This window comes from Manis javanica, chromosome 6 (assembly GCF_040802235.1).
Source record: "Manis javanica isolate MJ-LG chromosome 6, MJ_LKY, whole genome shotgun sequence".
Taxonomy (NCBI): domain Eukaryota; kingdom Metazoa; phylum Chordata; class Mammalia; order Pholidota; family Manidae; genus Manis; species Manis javanica.
Window position 1 is genome coordinate 51343931 of NC_133161.1, and position 12998 is coordinate 51356928.

General features: G+C 40.8%; 2 protein-coding genes across 2 annotated transcripts in view; one reads left to right on the top strand and one right to left on the bottom strand.

Annotated features, from left to right (window-relative positions):
• Nucleotides 1–6033: 6033 nt before the first annotated feature.
• On the bottom strand, nucleotides 6034–11201 carry LOC140849894 (uncharacterized). Its single transcript, XM_073238703.1, has 2 exons — nucleotides 11135–11201; nucleotides 6034–7903 (listed from the first exon to the last, which is right to left on the bottom strand). The coding sequence occupies exons 1-2, from the start codon at nucleotides 11169–11171 to the stop codon at nucleotides 7119–7121; spliced, it is 822 nt and encodes a 273-aa protein (XP_073094804.1). The 5' UTR covers nucleotides 11172–11201; the 3' UTR covers nucleotides 6034–7118.
• Nucleotides 11202–11268: 67 nt separating this feature from the next.
• Nucleotides 11269–12998, top strand: part of IGF2BP3 (insulin like growth factor 2 mRNA binding protein 3) — a 194936-nt gene continuing 193206 nt past the window's right edge. Inside the window, exon 1 of the mRNA XM_037022344.2 lies at nucleotides 11269–11830. Coding sequence (XP_036878239.1) covers nucleotides 11656–11830 — 175 coding nt within the window. The 5' untranslated portion in view covers nucleotides 11269–11655. The remainder of the gene's footprint in view (nucleotides 11831–12998) is intronic.

The window sequence follows — 12998 nt, forward strand, 5'->3', positions numbered from 1 at the left end:
CAGCTACATACTGAGAGAACAGGCACCATTGTGGTATCCATAGTGTATGAAGATCAACAGATTTATAGGTAAACAGAATTATTTAAGTACTGCTTTTAATTCAAAGACACATCCAAGGGCTTTGAGTTCTTAGAGCAGGCTGTGGTTCATCTATCCAGTCAGGGGTGGAAAGCCAGGAGGATTTATGGCCAGTGTCCACCGCTCTGCACCGGTGTGAGCAAATAAGACAACAGCTGGTGGCAGGGTGAGCTTCTGCCAGCTGTTCTTCAACATTCCAGGAGATAGGAGAGGAGGGAAGAGTTTAAACTACACCACTGGGAGATATATATGTGTATGTACGCACGTGTATGTTTATGTTATATACTACGTATATATAAAGTATAAAGTACTACACAACCTCCCTGACTTTGAAATTTTACTTAAAAAAAAAATCTGTGTCCACTGATCAACTACTGTTAATTTGTTGTAATTCAAACATAAATTTAAAGTTTGATATCAGGAGCTATTTCTTAGCTTATTGCTTAGAGTGTGTGAGGTGGTTGTTAATGCAGAATCCTTAGCCCCTAAAAGATCTGATGTAGCTGGGCCTTGAATCAAGCTTTTGAGAGTACACAAGAGCAACCAGGGCTAAAGAAATCTCCACCTTTCATACAAGCATTTCACATTGAACTGATTTTACCTGTTTGGGATAGTTTAAATGAGAACCTGAGAAAATGAGTAAAGTTACTGAGATGAACCAGCAATTTTTTTTTTTCAAGGTTTCCTTTATCTTAAAGGCTTTGCCTTTAGTTTTCAGTGACATGGAGATCAGGTTAAATGTATTTTATTTTTTTAAAGTAATGATAATGGGTCTATTTTCTTATCACCAAAAATAGGAAAAAGTATTTATTAATAACTCCCACTCAGGATTGTTACATGGTTTAATTCAAAGTCAAATACATCTCAGCCCTGCAACAAAACTAGCTGTTTGTCTATATTCATTGACTTTCCTTGGCCTCAATTTCCTCAACTGTAAAATGGGAATCTGGCAGATCCCATATAATCCTTCCAACCCTTAAATTATATAATTGTCTTATGAAACGGTTTCAACTAAAAGTCATATAAAAGAGAAGATACTCTGTACAACTTCTAATTAAACATATAAACAAAACACCCAAACTTCATACAAAGTACCCAAGAATTTGGAATAAAGATAAAGAGATAGGTATTTCCCCACTTTGAGGCTTTTAGGGCTAGGCTCTAATACACATTGCCTCAATCCCTTTCTCTCTCCACTAAATAGTGTTAACAGTTTACATTTCCAAAGACACAAAATCTTAACTACCAAAATTACATTTTAGAAAAATTGTGACTATTTAGTATAGTGAATCTAGATACCTTCCAGTTCACACAGCCTTTTCCTGTTACAAATGCTTTAAACACTTGAACTTCCCTTTACACCATGGAGGTTGCTTTCTTGACTTTACATTTACTCTAATCTGGCTCAGTAATTTATTTGCACATTTATATTGGTATATCCATAGCAGAATTCAAAATCAGCATCCATAACTTCATATCACATTGCATAATCCCTTTGGTAATGCTGCTCTGTGGCAAGTTGCTTGAATTATATTGCTTTTCTGTTGAATTGTTTTTCCTGTAATTAATTTGTTTAAATATCCAACCTCTAATCAGTTATATTTATACATGAAATCAAATTCTCCAACATCCTTAAATAACGTGTAAGATTTTTTTTTATTTATAAAACCTGTTTTATGAGCTTATAAATGCCATTAAATCTGTTGGCTCTTTACAGGTTATATTTCAAGCTTCTTGGAAAAACTAGAAAGAGAAGGACCATATTTCAATCTACAGTTAATAGGTTTCAACAAAATAACTAATAGTCTTTAGCTTGACTTTAATGTTCTCAAATTTACTGCAGAGAAATATGAAAAAGCCTTTCAAAAACCAAGTCATTGTTTTTATATCATATATGAAGTTATATTTAGTGAAACCATAAACTATTAAAGAGATTCTTCCCATTATTAATAATAACTGCATACTAACAGTACATTCAAGTTTTAACAGTTATAGACTTTAAACAATAAAAACTATAAGCTTGATCACTGGATTTGGTTGTGGGAAAATACTTGAATTTTTAGCTTAATCAAGAGTTCCACAAACATGTTGGTTTTTATCTTTTTTCTTGCTTATATATCTTCTCTGAACTTGGCTATATTTATTTCCATTAATTGTCACATCCAAGAGTAATTCAGCTTATTACAATATTAGCAAAAAGTGGTATAAAGAAAATAAATGCATCACTAATTGTTAACAAAAATAAACTTTATTTAAAAAGCAATGGATATTCTTCATGTTTAAAGATCAAAGTGTTAAATACTTGGTTATCCCAATATAACACGACTTTCCCCCCCATTTCATAATGAAATAATTTAGAGATATTTAATAATCCAGGAAAGAAAATTTCTTAAAAGATTAGTAATAAGAAGGGGCCATCATTGATTGAAACAACATTCTTCATTTATAGCCATTAAAACCTTATTGGTGGTCAGCCTTGAAGCCACATTATAGTTTAATCCCTTGCTCTATCCCTTAGTAAATATGGGAAAGGCAGTAAATAACAGGACCCAGCTTTCACTAAAATCTGAGTTTCCTCCCCATATTTAGGTTTCAAAACATGTTTTCACAATAGCAGGAGACTGTATCTTTGGCTCTTTGTTATAGGGACATTTTTTCCAATGCTATTTACTGTGATTAAAATAAAGTATCCACATATGGATCATGTGCACAAATAGAAGTGGTAGAACAATCCAACAGAAAGTATTTGTGATAACTTCATATTTAGTAAATAAATCTAACACCATTTAAAAAATATGTGATCATATTATTCTATAAGTTTTTTATTGATTACATGTATGTTTTAATAACATTATTGGATATTTTATATGTGTGTAATCAAATAGTTATTTTTGAAAAATCGGAAACAAGGCACAGAAAGTTAAAAACATATTTGTGTTACTTAAATTCTAATGTTGATATATTAATAGCATCTTAATTCTAGTTCAGTCTGTCTTGTTACTCTTTCTCCAACTTTAAAAACATCATATTGAAGTATTCTGGTGGTTAAGAAAAAAAAAGTAGTGCTTCCCTTGCTTGTTTTAACCTGCAACCTCACAATTTGAACACAAGTTCTATCTTGCTTTAACTTCTTCACAAATATCCGCAAAAGGCTTCTCAGCAGAAATAGTGTATATAGTCTCCTACCAATTCCACACACTGACTGCATTCCATACCCAACAAAACTGCCCTCAACTGGAAGATTTGTTGTTGTTGAAGGAAATGAGTAATGTTACTTTTAACTCCATTGTCTATGTCACTGGATTGACATATTTACTTAACATTTAAAAAAAATATTTACAAAATTCAATTTAATCTGCTTTTAAAAGTCACAAAATTAGCTTTGGATTAAAATTAAATGTGAATTTAACCCTATGGTTTCCAGACAATACTATAGTACTTACTGGGTACTGCACCAACATTTAGATTTTTTTCTTAATTTATTTTCTATTCTGCTTTTTATAGATGGCCATTCATTTAAATAAAAAAAACAGAAAGTCATTTGAATTTTGGTAGTAATGAAATACAAAAGCACATAATTTACCATAAGAGATATGGTAATAGAATCAAGGAGCAAAATTTTAGGCAATTTTCAATTAATGAAAACAAAAAATGGCAACATCATTCTGTATTTAATTGTCCCAGAACAAAATATTAACAATATAACAGAAACCATAACTATTTCTGATGTAACAAATTGGTATATTTTGCTTTTCTTTTTTTAAATTAGATTTATTGTCCTTTTTACAAATTAGGTTTTTAATAGCTGGATTCAAATTAGAACGGATTATATAATTACAAAGAGGGACCACAGTTATGTTAGCTTAGTGGAAAATAATCAGTAAGTAGTAATAGGTTTTGTACTTGTTTGTATCAAATTACACACATTTAAAAATCTTTACTAAAATTTTACAGAGTAAGATTTACTTTTAAATTATTCTCCAAGTTTTGGAAAGTGCTGAGAAAAACATTTTTAGATTACAAATAGGATATTAATAGTTTACCCTAAGAGAAAAATAACTTAAAAATAGAAAAATTATTTCAATGACTGGCATGGGATACTACCACCAATCCAAAACCAAAATTAAATAAGGAGAAATTATCAAACATGTACAGTTATTTATATTAAATTTCAAACAAAATTTTGCCTTTGAGAAGGCACTAGTGTTGTCAAATTGAAGATCATTGATCAGTAAATTTAAGTCACTTGAGAAAAGCAACATACTACCAATTTTTATAATTTAAAGTAATCTATAAAAAAAGAAATGTTTCAACAGAAGTGAGTTAGGCATGAGTTTTTAAAACAGGTCTTTATAATGACAATTCTGATAGATTTCAGATTAGGTTTTGTTTTTTCATTCTATATCTTATGTTCTCAGAATCTTATGAACTTAAGCTGAGATGTTTTGAAATAATAAAAAAAATCCTCACCTAGCTTGTTGCTTCCATCTTTAAAGCTAGGACCATCATGCTAGAAAAGCTCATGACCAAAAAGTAAACTGAACTCAAGAAGGAATGAATTTTAATGAGTTGAAGTGGAAATGGTAATGATCTGCTATTATTCTTCAAGTAAAGCATCTACAAATATACTCCACCTTATTAAATATAAAAATTAACTTTGCATTTATAGACAGCATGAGGAACTCACCAGTTTATCTCTAAAATCACCTAGAAGGAACTGATTTGTATATACATATGAAATCTGCTGTTTCATTAAGGGCACTTCTGTTCCTAGGTTTTCTAGAATAGGATTCTGGAAAAGAAATGGTCAAGAAAATAAAGGATCCAGAAATGAACATAGTAACCTAACCTAAGATGTGTCTTTTAAATAGACATGTTAGAAAATGCTGAAAAAATAGCCATAACCTCAGCATGTGCTTTGCTTTCTGATTATTTAGTGAGGAGAGTAGGTTTTTATTTGTTCTTTGAGTTGGGAATTCATGTTTGGATTACTGACCCATTTTACTCCATTAGTTAATAGTCTCTTTTTACCACCTTCCCTCCACCTTTAGCAAAGTATCCCACAGGATAAATCAGTTGCAACCAAGAAACAAGTTTAATACCAACTCTTCTCAGCCTCCCTATGCTCCCCACCCCCAACAAAATACCTATCTTAATCCATTGTCTATGCCTGGTTTGCACATACTTATGTACACACCAATTACCAAAAAGCCTTTACACTAAAGGTCTCATCCCACCCTCCTAGAAGAATAGTAATAATAAACGAATATTTTAAACTTTCACGCAAGTGAAACAGTTAAATAAAGAATATATAACAATAACAGGAATCATGTTTATCTTCTCTCTTAACAATTAGGTATAAAGTTTACCAGATAGAATTCTCAATCCTAGCTTAGTTGAAAATGTAAAAAATCAATTACTCCCAACAAAGTTTTCTTAAAGAAAAATATTGGCTATATAAATTTTTGAATTTGAGAAAACATTAAAAAATATCTCAGGTTTTAAAGTTTTGTTTTATCTAAGATTAATTTTGGATTTTTTTTTTACAATTGAAATTTTTGTTAAATGTTTTTCTACTCTATCATTTTCAAAATATAAAAATTACAGAATATATAAGTCCCAACTTAGAATCATTTTAGAAATACTGTCCTCACATTTTAAATTTCTTAGGTGTTTAAGGGTTATCTGAATGATCGATTCTGTAATCTTCAGCCTTTATACTATAGATTTAGCCTCTAAGCCCTAATTAATTTGTTCAACTCAAAATAAATCGTTTGTAATTTGCTTATATTTCTAAGAAATAATTGTACACGAACACTTGAAAACTATATATTAGCTATTTTAGTGAAATGTAGTTGAATTATACAAACTGTAAACAAAATATGTACTTTAAAAGTTTTCCTTTACTAAGTTATTAAAAATTGTTTTAAAGAGATGCTCAAATAACTTTTAGTATTCTAGTACATGGCAATTTATGTTACTTCAATTAGGTAGTTTTTAGAGACCAAAAAACCAGAGTACAGAACTAAAGAATAGTTTTTTCAAAAAACTTCAGAGGATGATGTAATATCTCTACTAGCTAACAGTTAACAATATAGAAAAAAATTGAACTCGATTTAAGCCAGTTCTCTCAAAGTTTTTAATAGTTACTTTGGAAGTATAATTTTTCTTTTTTTTAAAAACCAAATCAAGTATTTTGTCAAGACTTTAAAAATAAACAATTAAATTGTGAACAAATTCGTAAGTTTTATTTCTAACTGGTGCATTTCTTTTTCTTCACATAATTAAATAATTGGAAAGTCTATTATAAAAATCAGGTATACCGAACAAATTTGTACTTGCCTCTTTTCTGTGATAGCCAGCGTTCTGATAATTATTTTTGAGAACACCAACAGAAACTTACGTATATAATTTCAAACGCATCAAAGACACTACTGCCTAGAATATACCACTGTAGCTGCTAGCTTTTTCAGTTAATCAAATCAAATATGATTATTCGTTTGTTTTGTGCTTTTCCAAGCCAAATTCATATTTATTTTTTCTCACTGTCTCCACCAAACGTCAGTAAAATTAGAGCATTTCAGCTATAGAAATCGCTAATCCTTTAAGATCGGTCTCAGCTTCTTTGGTCTTGTCTTAGGGCAGCTTCAACGAAAACGTGGTCTCGGAATAGTTGATTTTACCCGGAATTTTTCGTTTGCTTTTTTAAGAAGGGTTGTTTGGTTTTGTTTAAAACAACCGTATGGACCACAAAAGGGGTTACAAAGGGATGGGGTAGAATTAGTAGATTTCTCTAGAAGCCCAGGAAAACTCAAAGCATTTAGAAACGTATTTTGTTGTTTTAACTAAAAAAGACGTATAGACTCTTAGATGTTAAAACGGGCAGGGAAACGATGTGAGTCCAGCTGCTTGAGCATGGCGCAAACCCAGGACCTCCGGGTGCTGGACGATGGGGGAAGGGAGGGGACTCTGCGGGCACCACGCGGTCAGCCCAAGGGGCGGGCTCCACACGCACACGCAGAATTACTTTCTACTCTCCATTACCTCCCCTCATCCTCCTTGGGGATTGGGGCTGGGGGATCACAGTTAAAGGGCAGGGAAAACAGGAACACGAAGAGTGGAATCCAGCCCCACACCTCAACGACAAAACCAATGAGAGAGAGCAAAGGGTTATTTTCGCGCCACAAAAGATGTAAATCCAGGGACCAATGAATGGAGACCAGCAAACTGCTCTGGCGAAGGCAGTCGACGGTGATAGGCTCCCTCCGTCCACCAATCGGTGAGAGAAGAAGCCCCCCGCCCCCTCCCAGCCAGGGGCGGGGTCTTTCTCCACGCCGGTTGCTCAACTTGGTCTCGGCGAGTCGGCCCCGTGGAGCGCGAAACCCCACCCCGGGCAGCGTTAGCGCGCCGTGCGCTCCCGTCTCGCTGCCCCGCCCTGGGCAGAGGCATAGCGTTCGCCGAGGGCTCCTTGCGGCCTTTCTTCGTGGGTACCAAGCATCCCCGAGCGCCAGGGAGCCCCTCGCACGTTTGAGACAGGCCGGAAATGCACGAGGGTTGCCAGATAGGCTGCCTGGTTCGCCCCCGCGGCCCGGCCAGGAGGAGAACCTCAGGTGGGGTTGCGCTGCGAGGTTAACGATCGAGGCTCCCCGGCCCCCAAGTCTAACTCGTCCACGCAGTTCCGCGCTGAGGGACAACCCGAGGAGCCGGAAGGCAGGTCTGTCCCGCGGTGGAGCCGGGGCGGTCAGGGGGTCGAGGCGAGCAGGCGGCCGACGGATCTTCCCTAGTGTGAGCTGCAAGGATCCCGCCCTCTTTCTCCCGGCAGAGCCTGGGGGAAAAAAGGAAACAACCCCTCTTCTCAACGCCTGGGACACCATTTTTTATTTTAAACAAAAATAAATGAAGGTAGATTTCGAAGAGAGGGCAAGAGCCAGGTTACCACTTAGCGCGCTTTTGGTTTAAACAGATTAGAGTCCATAAGAGCTGTTCGAAGGAACACGAGTATGTCAAAAATACCTCCTAAGAGGCCCAGACGACGCGGCGGGCGTTTGTGCTCACCCATGTCAAGGACTTAAGGCTCTCGGCGAGTCTCAGAGGCAGCCGGAGTTCGGAGGGGTAGCAACAAGAATGCCCCTTCCCCCTCTACCTGTCCAAGCCTTCGCTCATAACCTGTGGACACAGCAATGGTAACCGACCGTCTAAACATAGTTTTTCTCCTTTAATAATTACACTGACCCTTAAGAAACATTTTTATTGCCCTCAGGTCAGCAGGTAAGGATATTCAGCTGTCCAAAGACTAAACTGGCTGCAGTGGGTAAGAACTCAGCAGCACCAGAGCACACACAATGGGTGGGAGTCCTTCGTGGAGTTCATATTATGAGCTGCCAATTGCTTCAGGAAGAACTTGGCCCATATACCCGGTTAATTTCTTGTGTGAGACTCATCAAAAGACTGTAAGTTAGACTGACCTTAATGTTCATTCTTGAGAATCCACCATAGGTATTTTTGCACTTGAAATGCCAGTAAAAAACAATACCAACGCTCTTTTTTCTCAGCCATCCAGTATATACTTTTACCGCAAATACTTGTAAGATTCGAAATGGAGTGGTGTATCCACCTCCCCTTTTGAACTCAGCTTATATAAATCGTGCATGTTTTTAAGGTCCTAGACAGAGTATCCAGTTTGTTACAATAATACACAGATTAAGTTCACGAGTCCCAGGAACATATTTCATCAAAACAACACACACTTGTTTTAAATTCCAACTGTTAGATTTGTTTGATAGTGACAGACAAGCAGGGCTAGTATTTATGGAAAATAAACAATTTGTCCCGTTGTTTTTGAAGTACATATCTCCTTAGGTCTGTTTTAGTAACAGCAAATACAGTCAGTGAGCCAAAAGGCACCATTCAATTCAGTTCGGAAGCAAGCTGCACATACAAAATTTGTTTTTATGAAAAATTACTAAAAAAGTTAAATGATCAAGACTAGTTTATAAAATTTAAAGAGGTATTTAGAAAATCAAATATTACTAAATGAATGAAAAGCATATTATTCTAACTAGCTTTTGATCACATGCAACAGGTACATGAAAAACAAATTTCATGAATAGCTGATATTTACATTTTGAATATCACAGAGTTATAAAGGAAGAGTACGTATTTTCTTTTTTAGGACCAAGGTTCTCTTTCAAAAAACATGAAAAGGAAAAATAAGCTCTTTTTAAAAGTTAATCCTACCCATAAACTTAAAATTTCAACACTGTAATAATGTTCCTTCAAAGAGAGATCTCATAATACAATTCTAAACATTATACAAGAACGTTTGTCCCCTCTACCTTATAAAGTAAAAACATTTCACTAAATTACGTGTGAATGAAAATATTGTAAAAGTGAGTTCACAAAAAATTTGGCTTTGCTTGGCAGAAAAGAAAAACCTGTTAGAAATAAGTTGGATTTAAAATGGATGATCTGACACCTTCCGGCCCCTTAACGCAAAATGACAAAAGTTCCCTTTTAAAAGAAAAAAATGTAAATACTCTTTATATTATGCAATAATTCCCACAGGTTTTAAAAACAATCTAACATTCATCTTTTAATTAGAAAATACACACTTTGAAGTGCTACAAACGGGCTTGACAAAGGAAAACGAACTGAATTGTAATTACTGAAGCTGTTTCAGTGTATATCATATTCTATTACACATTTTTCTCGTAGTAAGGGTACCAAGTCATAAACGATTCTTGTTTATATTTACCTGCTTTACAGAATTTCATTCACTTAAAAAAATAAGCACTCTATCTTTCCTATAGGATTCTTGTTAAAAATGTACAAGTATCTGATGCAAAATGAAGCTTTTGAGTGGAGTACACAATTAAACGACACTCGGAGACATCCAGAAGAACCCCAGCCTGTGTTCATTTCCGTATTCCTCCGTCTCCAGTCCTCTTTTTGTTGGCCCAGGAAGACTCTACCGGGCCCAGACCCTCCCCCACACAACCACCATTGTACTCCTCACATGCAGGGGGAATTATGAATGGTTCTTATGGGCGACCGCGGGCAGAAAAGAGGCAGAAAAGACTCGAACAGTTTTTCCAGTGCGAATACCATCTAGGGGTAATGCACAGCGGTCTTCCTGTTTTAAGAGTCCCAAGTTCTCCAACTAAAATTCTTTAAATAAAAGTACCAGCCTACCCCACTCCTCCTCTGGAAACTACAGGAAGAAATGGTTTCCGCTTAAGTACCGACTTTCCCCACTCTGACTTCCCTTCTCTGGCTTCCGAGGCCCAGGACGCCCCCAGCCCCAAGCCAGAACCCTCGGGTCCCGGGCTCCCCTCCTCCACCGACAGCCAAGCCCGCCCCCGGCCTCATTTATCTCGGAGCCTTTTCTGAGTCTCACAACCAATCGCAATGCGAAGCCGAGAGCCATCGCGAGCGCAGGCGGAGGAGGTGTCGCCCAGACACCCGCCCAGGACGCCGCGGGCTCCCATCCCCCACCGCCTGGCTCGGGCCGCCCCACCTCCCCGGTGCCCAGTCCCGCGGAGGGCGCACCGGGTGGGGCACTGCTCGCCGCTCCCGCCCCCACCCACTCTACCCCCCTCCCCTCACTGCGTTTCCGTCCCTGCCCAACCTGGAAACGTGCTTGCGGCTTTGCTGAGGATACTTCTAATGTCATCTAAGCTACTAGGAGAATTCGGAATTGTGGCTCTTTGGTTTTGTTAATTATCTATTTTAAAAAATCGAAAATTTAAAACTCCGGTAACTAGAGCTGAGAAAAGCCAAGTTAGCACCCCCACCCCATCTCCTTAAAAAAATAATTTCCTCTCTTCTCCCTCCCTCCCGCTCAGGTTCCGCCCCGACCAGATAACCCTTTCTAAACTCTAGTGACAGTCGGCTCCCCGAGCTGCGCCCCGGCTGCGGCGTCTTCAGCATTCCCCACTCCACGCCTCCCCCTCTCAGGGTCCCCAGCCCAACCTCAGGGCCCCTCCCCCTCTTCCTCCTCTCGCTCGCTCTTTTCTTCTCCCCCCCAAACCCTAATTGAGGAGCCGGGATTCCTCACGTGAGACGTTGATTTGTAGTTTGAACACGTGGCTCATTCAAAAAGCCGGACACTCGGAGCAGATTTTTTCCGCCTCCTGCTCCTTCGTCCCTCCACCCCTTTTCCCCACCCTCTTCTGGGGTTTTTATGGGGAGGCGGTGCCTGGCCTCACGTAGTGTGATATTTTCACAGTCCGCTGGCCGATGCCGGCGGGGTTGGGGAGGAAGAGACAAAAAGTAGTTCTCCCCCCCATCTTTCCTTTTTCTCGCTAATCCCGCCTCCTCCTCAGAGTTAAGAAGACTCGTTGATGCGTTTGGGTTGTAGCAGGGCTTTTTCTTTCTTTTTTTTTTTTTAATAGGAAAGGGAAAAAAAACCCTTCGGATCTGATTTTTCGCTCCTCGTTCTTGCCTTTGGTTCTTACTGTGTTTGTGTGTTTTAACGGCGAGAAGAGGGAACTAAACCCTCCGGATCCATCCGATACTGGGGTGGTTTTAATTTTTAGTTTCTCTCAAAAAAATTTTTTTAAACAACCACTCTTCACAATGAACAAACTGTATATTGGAAACCTCAGCGAGAACGCTGTCCCCTCGGACCTGGAAAGTATCTTCAAGGACGCCAAGATCCCAGTGTCGGGACCCTTTCTGGTGAAGACTGGCTACGCGTTCGTGGACTGTCCGGACGAGAGCTGGGCCCTCAAGGCCATCGAGGCGCTTTCAGGTGGGCCCCGGCCAGGCCCTGCCAGGGCGCCTGCTCCAGCCCCGCGCCTCCCGCCTGGGCCTGCCGAGGTCGGGGGCCTGGAGCCAGGCCCGCGGCTGCCGCCGGGGTGCCCACATTGGGCCCTAGGCCCGGCCTAGGGCGGGCGGGGAAAGAGGCTGAGGCCCGGGCGCGCACACGCGTGGGGGCCGTTTTCTTTTCTTAGCTTGGGCCGGGACCCGGTCCCCCACTGCTCTCTACCCTCGCCGGGCGTCTGCGGGTTGAGGGCGGACGCGCTGTCAAGAAAGCCTGGGCTTGGGCTCCGAGGGCAGCGGGGAACCCTGTAGAAGCCGGGAGCGGGGTAGGGGAGGCGCGACTGCCTGCGCCGGCCCCTGGGCGCCCGCCCGGGCCCAGGCGCGTGCTCCAGGCTCGGGCACGCCGGGCCTTGGGGGCCGGGCGCGAACGCTGATTCTCGCTCCACCTTTCCCCTGTCTGCGTGTTATTTATGGCGTTGGATTCGCTGCCTCCTGTGCCGCTGTAGATCTCAGCCGTGGGAGAACGCAAAGTGGCCTCGACCCTGGTGCGGAGTGAGGCCCCGGGGCTTGGTGCCTAGCACCGGCAGCTCCGCGCGTCCTCTCAATTCTGCTTCCTGCAACCTGGGTTCCACGTTCAACCTTCCCCGCTTCCCACCAGCAAGAGGTGCAGGTGACCCGGGGCTGCCGGGAGTAGCCAGGAAAAGAGTCCCCGCTTTCTGGGCTAGGGCCCCGGCCTCCGGGGGCGTCTGGGCGCGCTCGGCGAGGGCTGGGGACTGGGGTGGGACGCCCAAGGGAAGGCACGGGGCCTTTCGTGTGGCAGGCGCCGCGCCGCCTTTCGCGCGTGGTTCATTCCGTGCCGAGAATCACCTCTGAGCGTACCCTCTTTCTGCGCCTACCTGCCGTCTCAAGCCTTTCCCGCCACACCTGGTTCCCGGCGGGCCTGGGCTTGAACACGCGAGAAGGGCCTGGGGGCTCTCTCCGGAAGAAAGCCATCGTAGCCCTCTCTTCCCGAGCTTGTCGTATGGGAGGGTCCACGGACCTCGGTGGAGGGGCCCCCGTCCTTCCTGCGGCTGTCGTGGGGTTCGCTGACCTCCAGAGATGGACGGGGGAGCCCTGGGGTAAAGTGTTACCGAGTAGCGGGACCGCCAATTGATCCA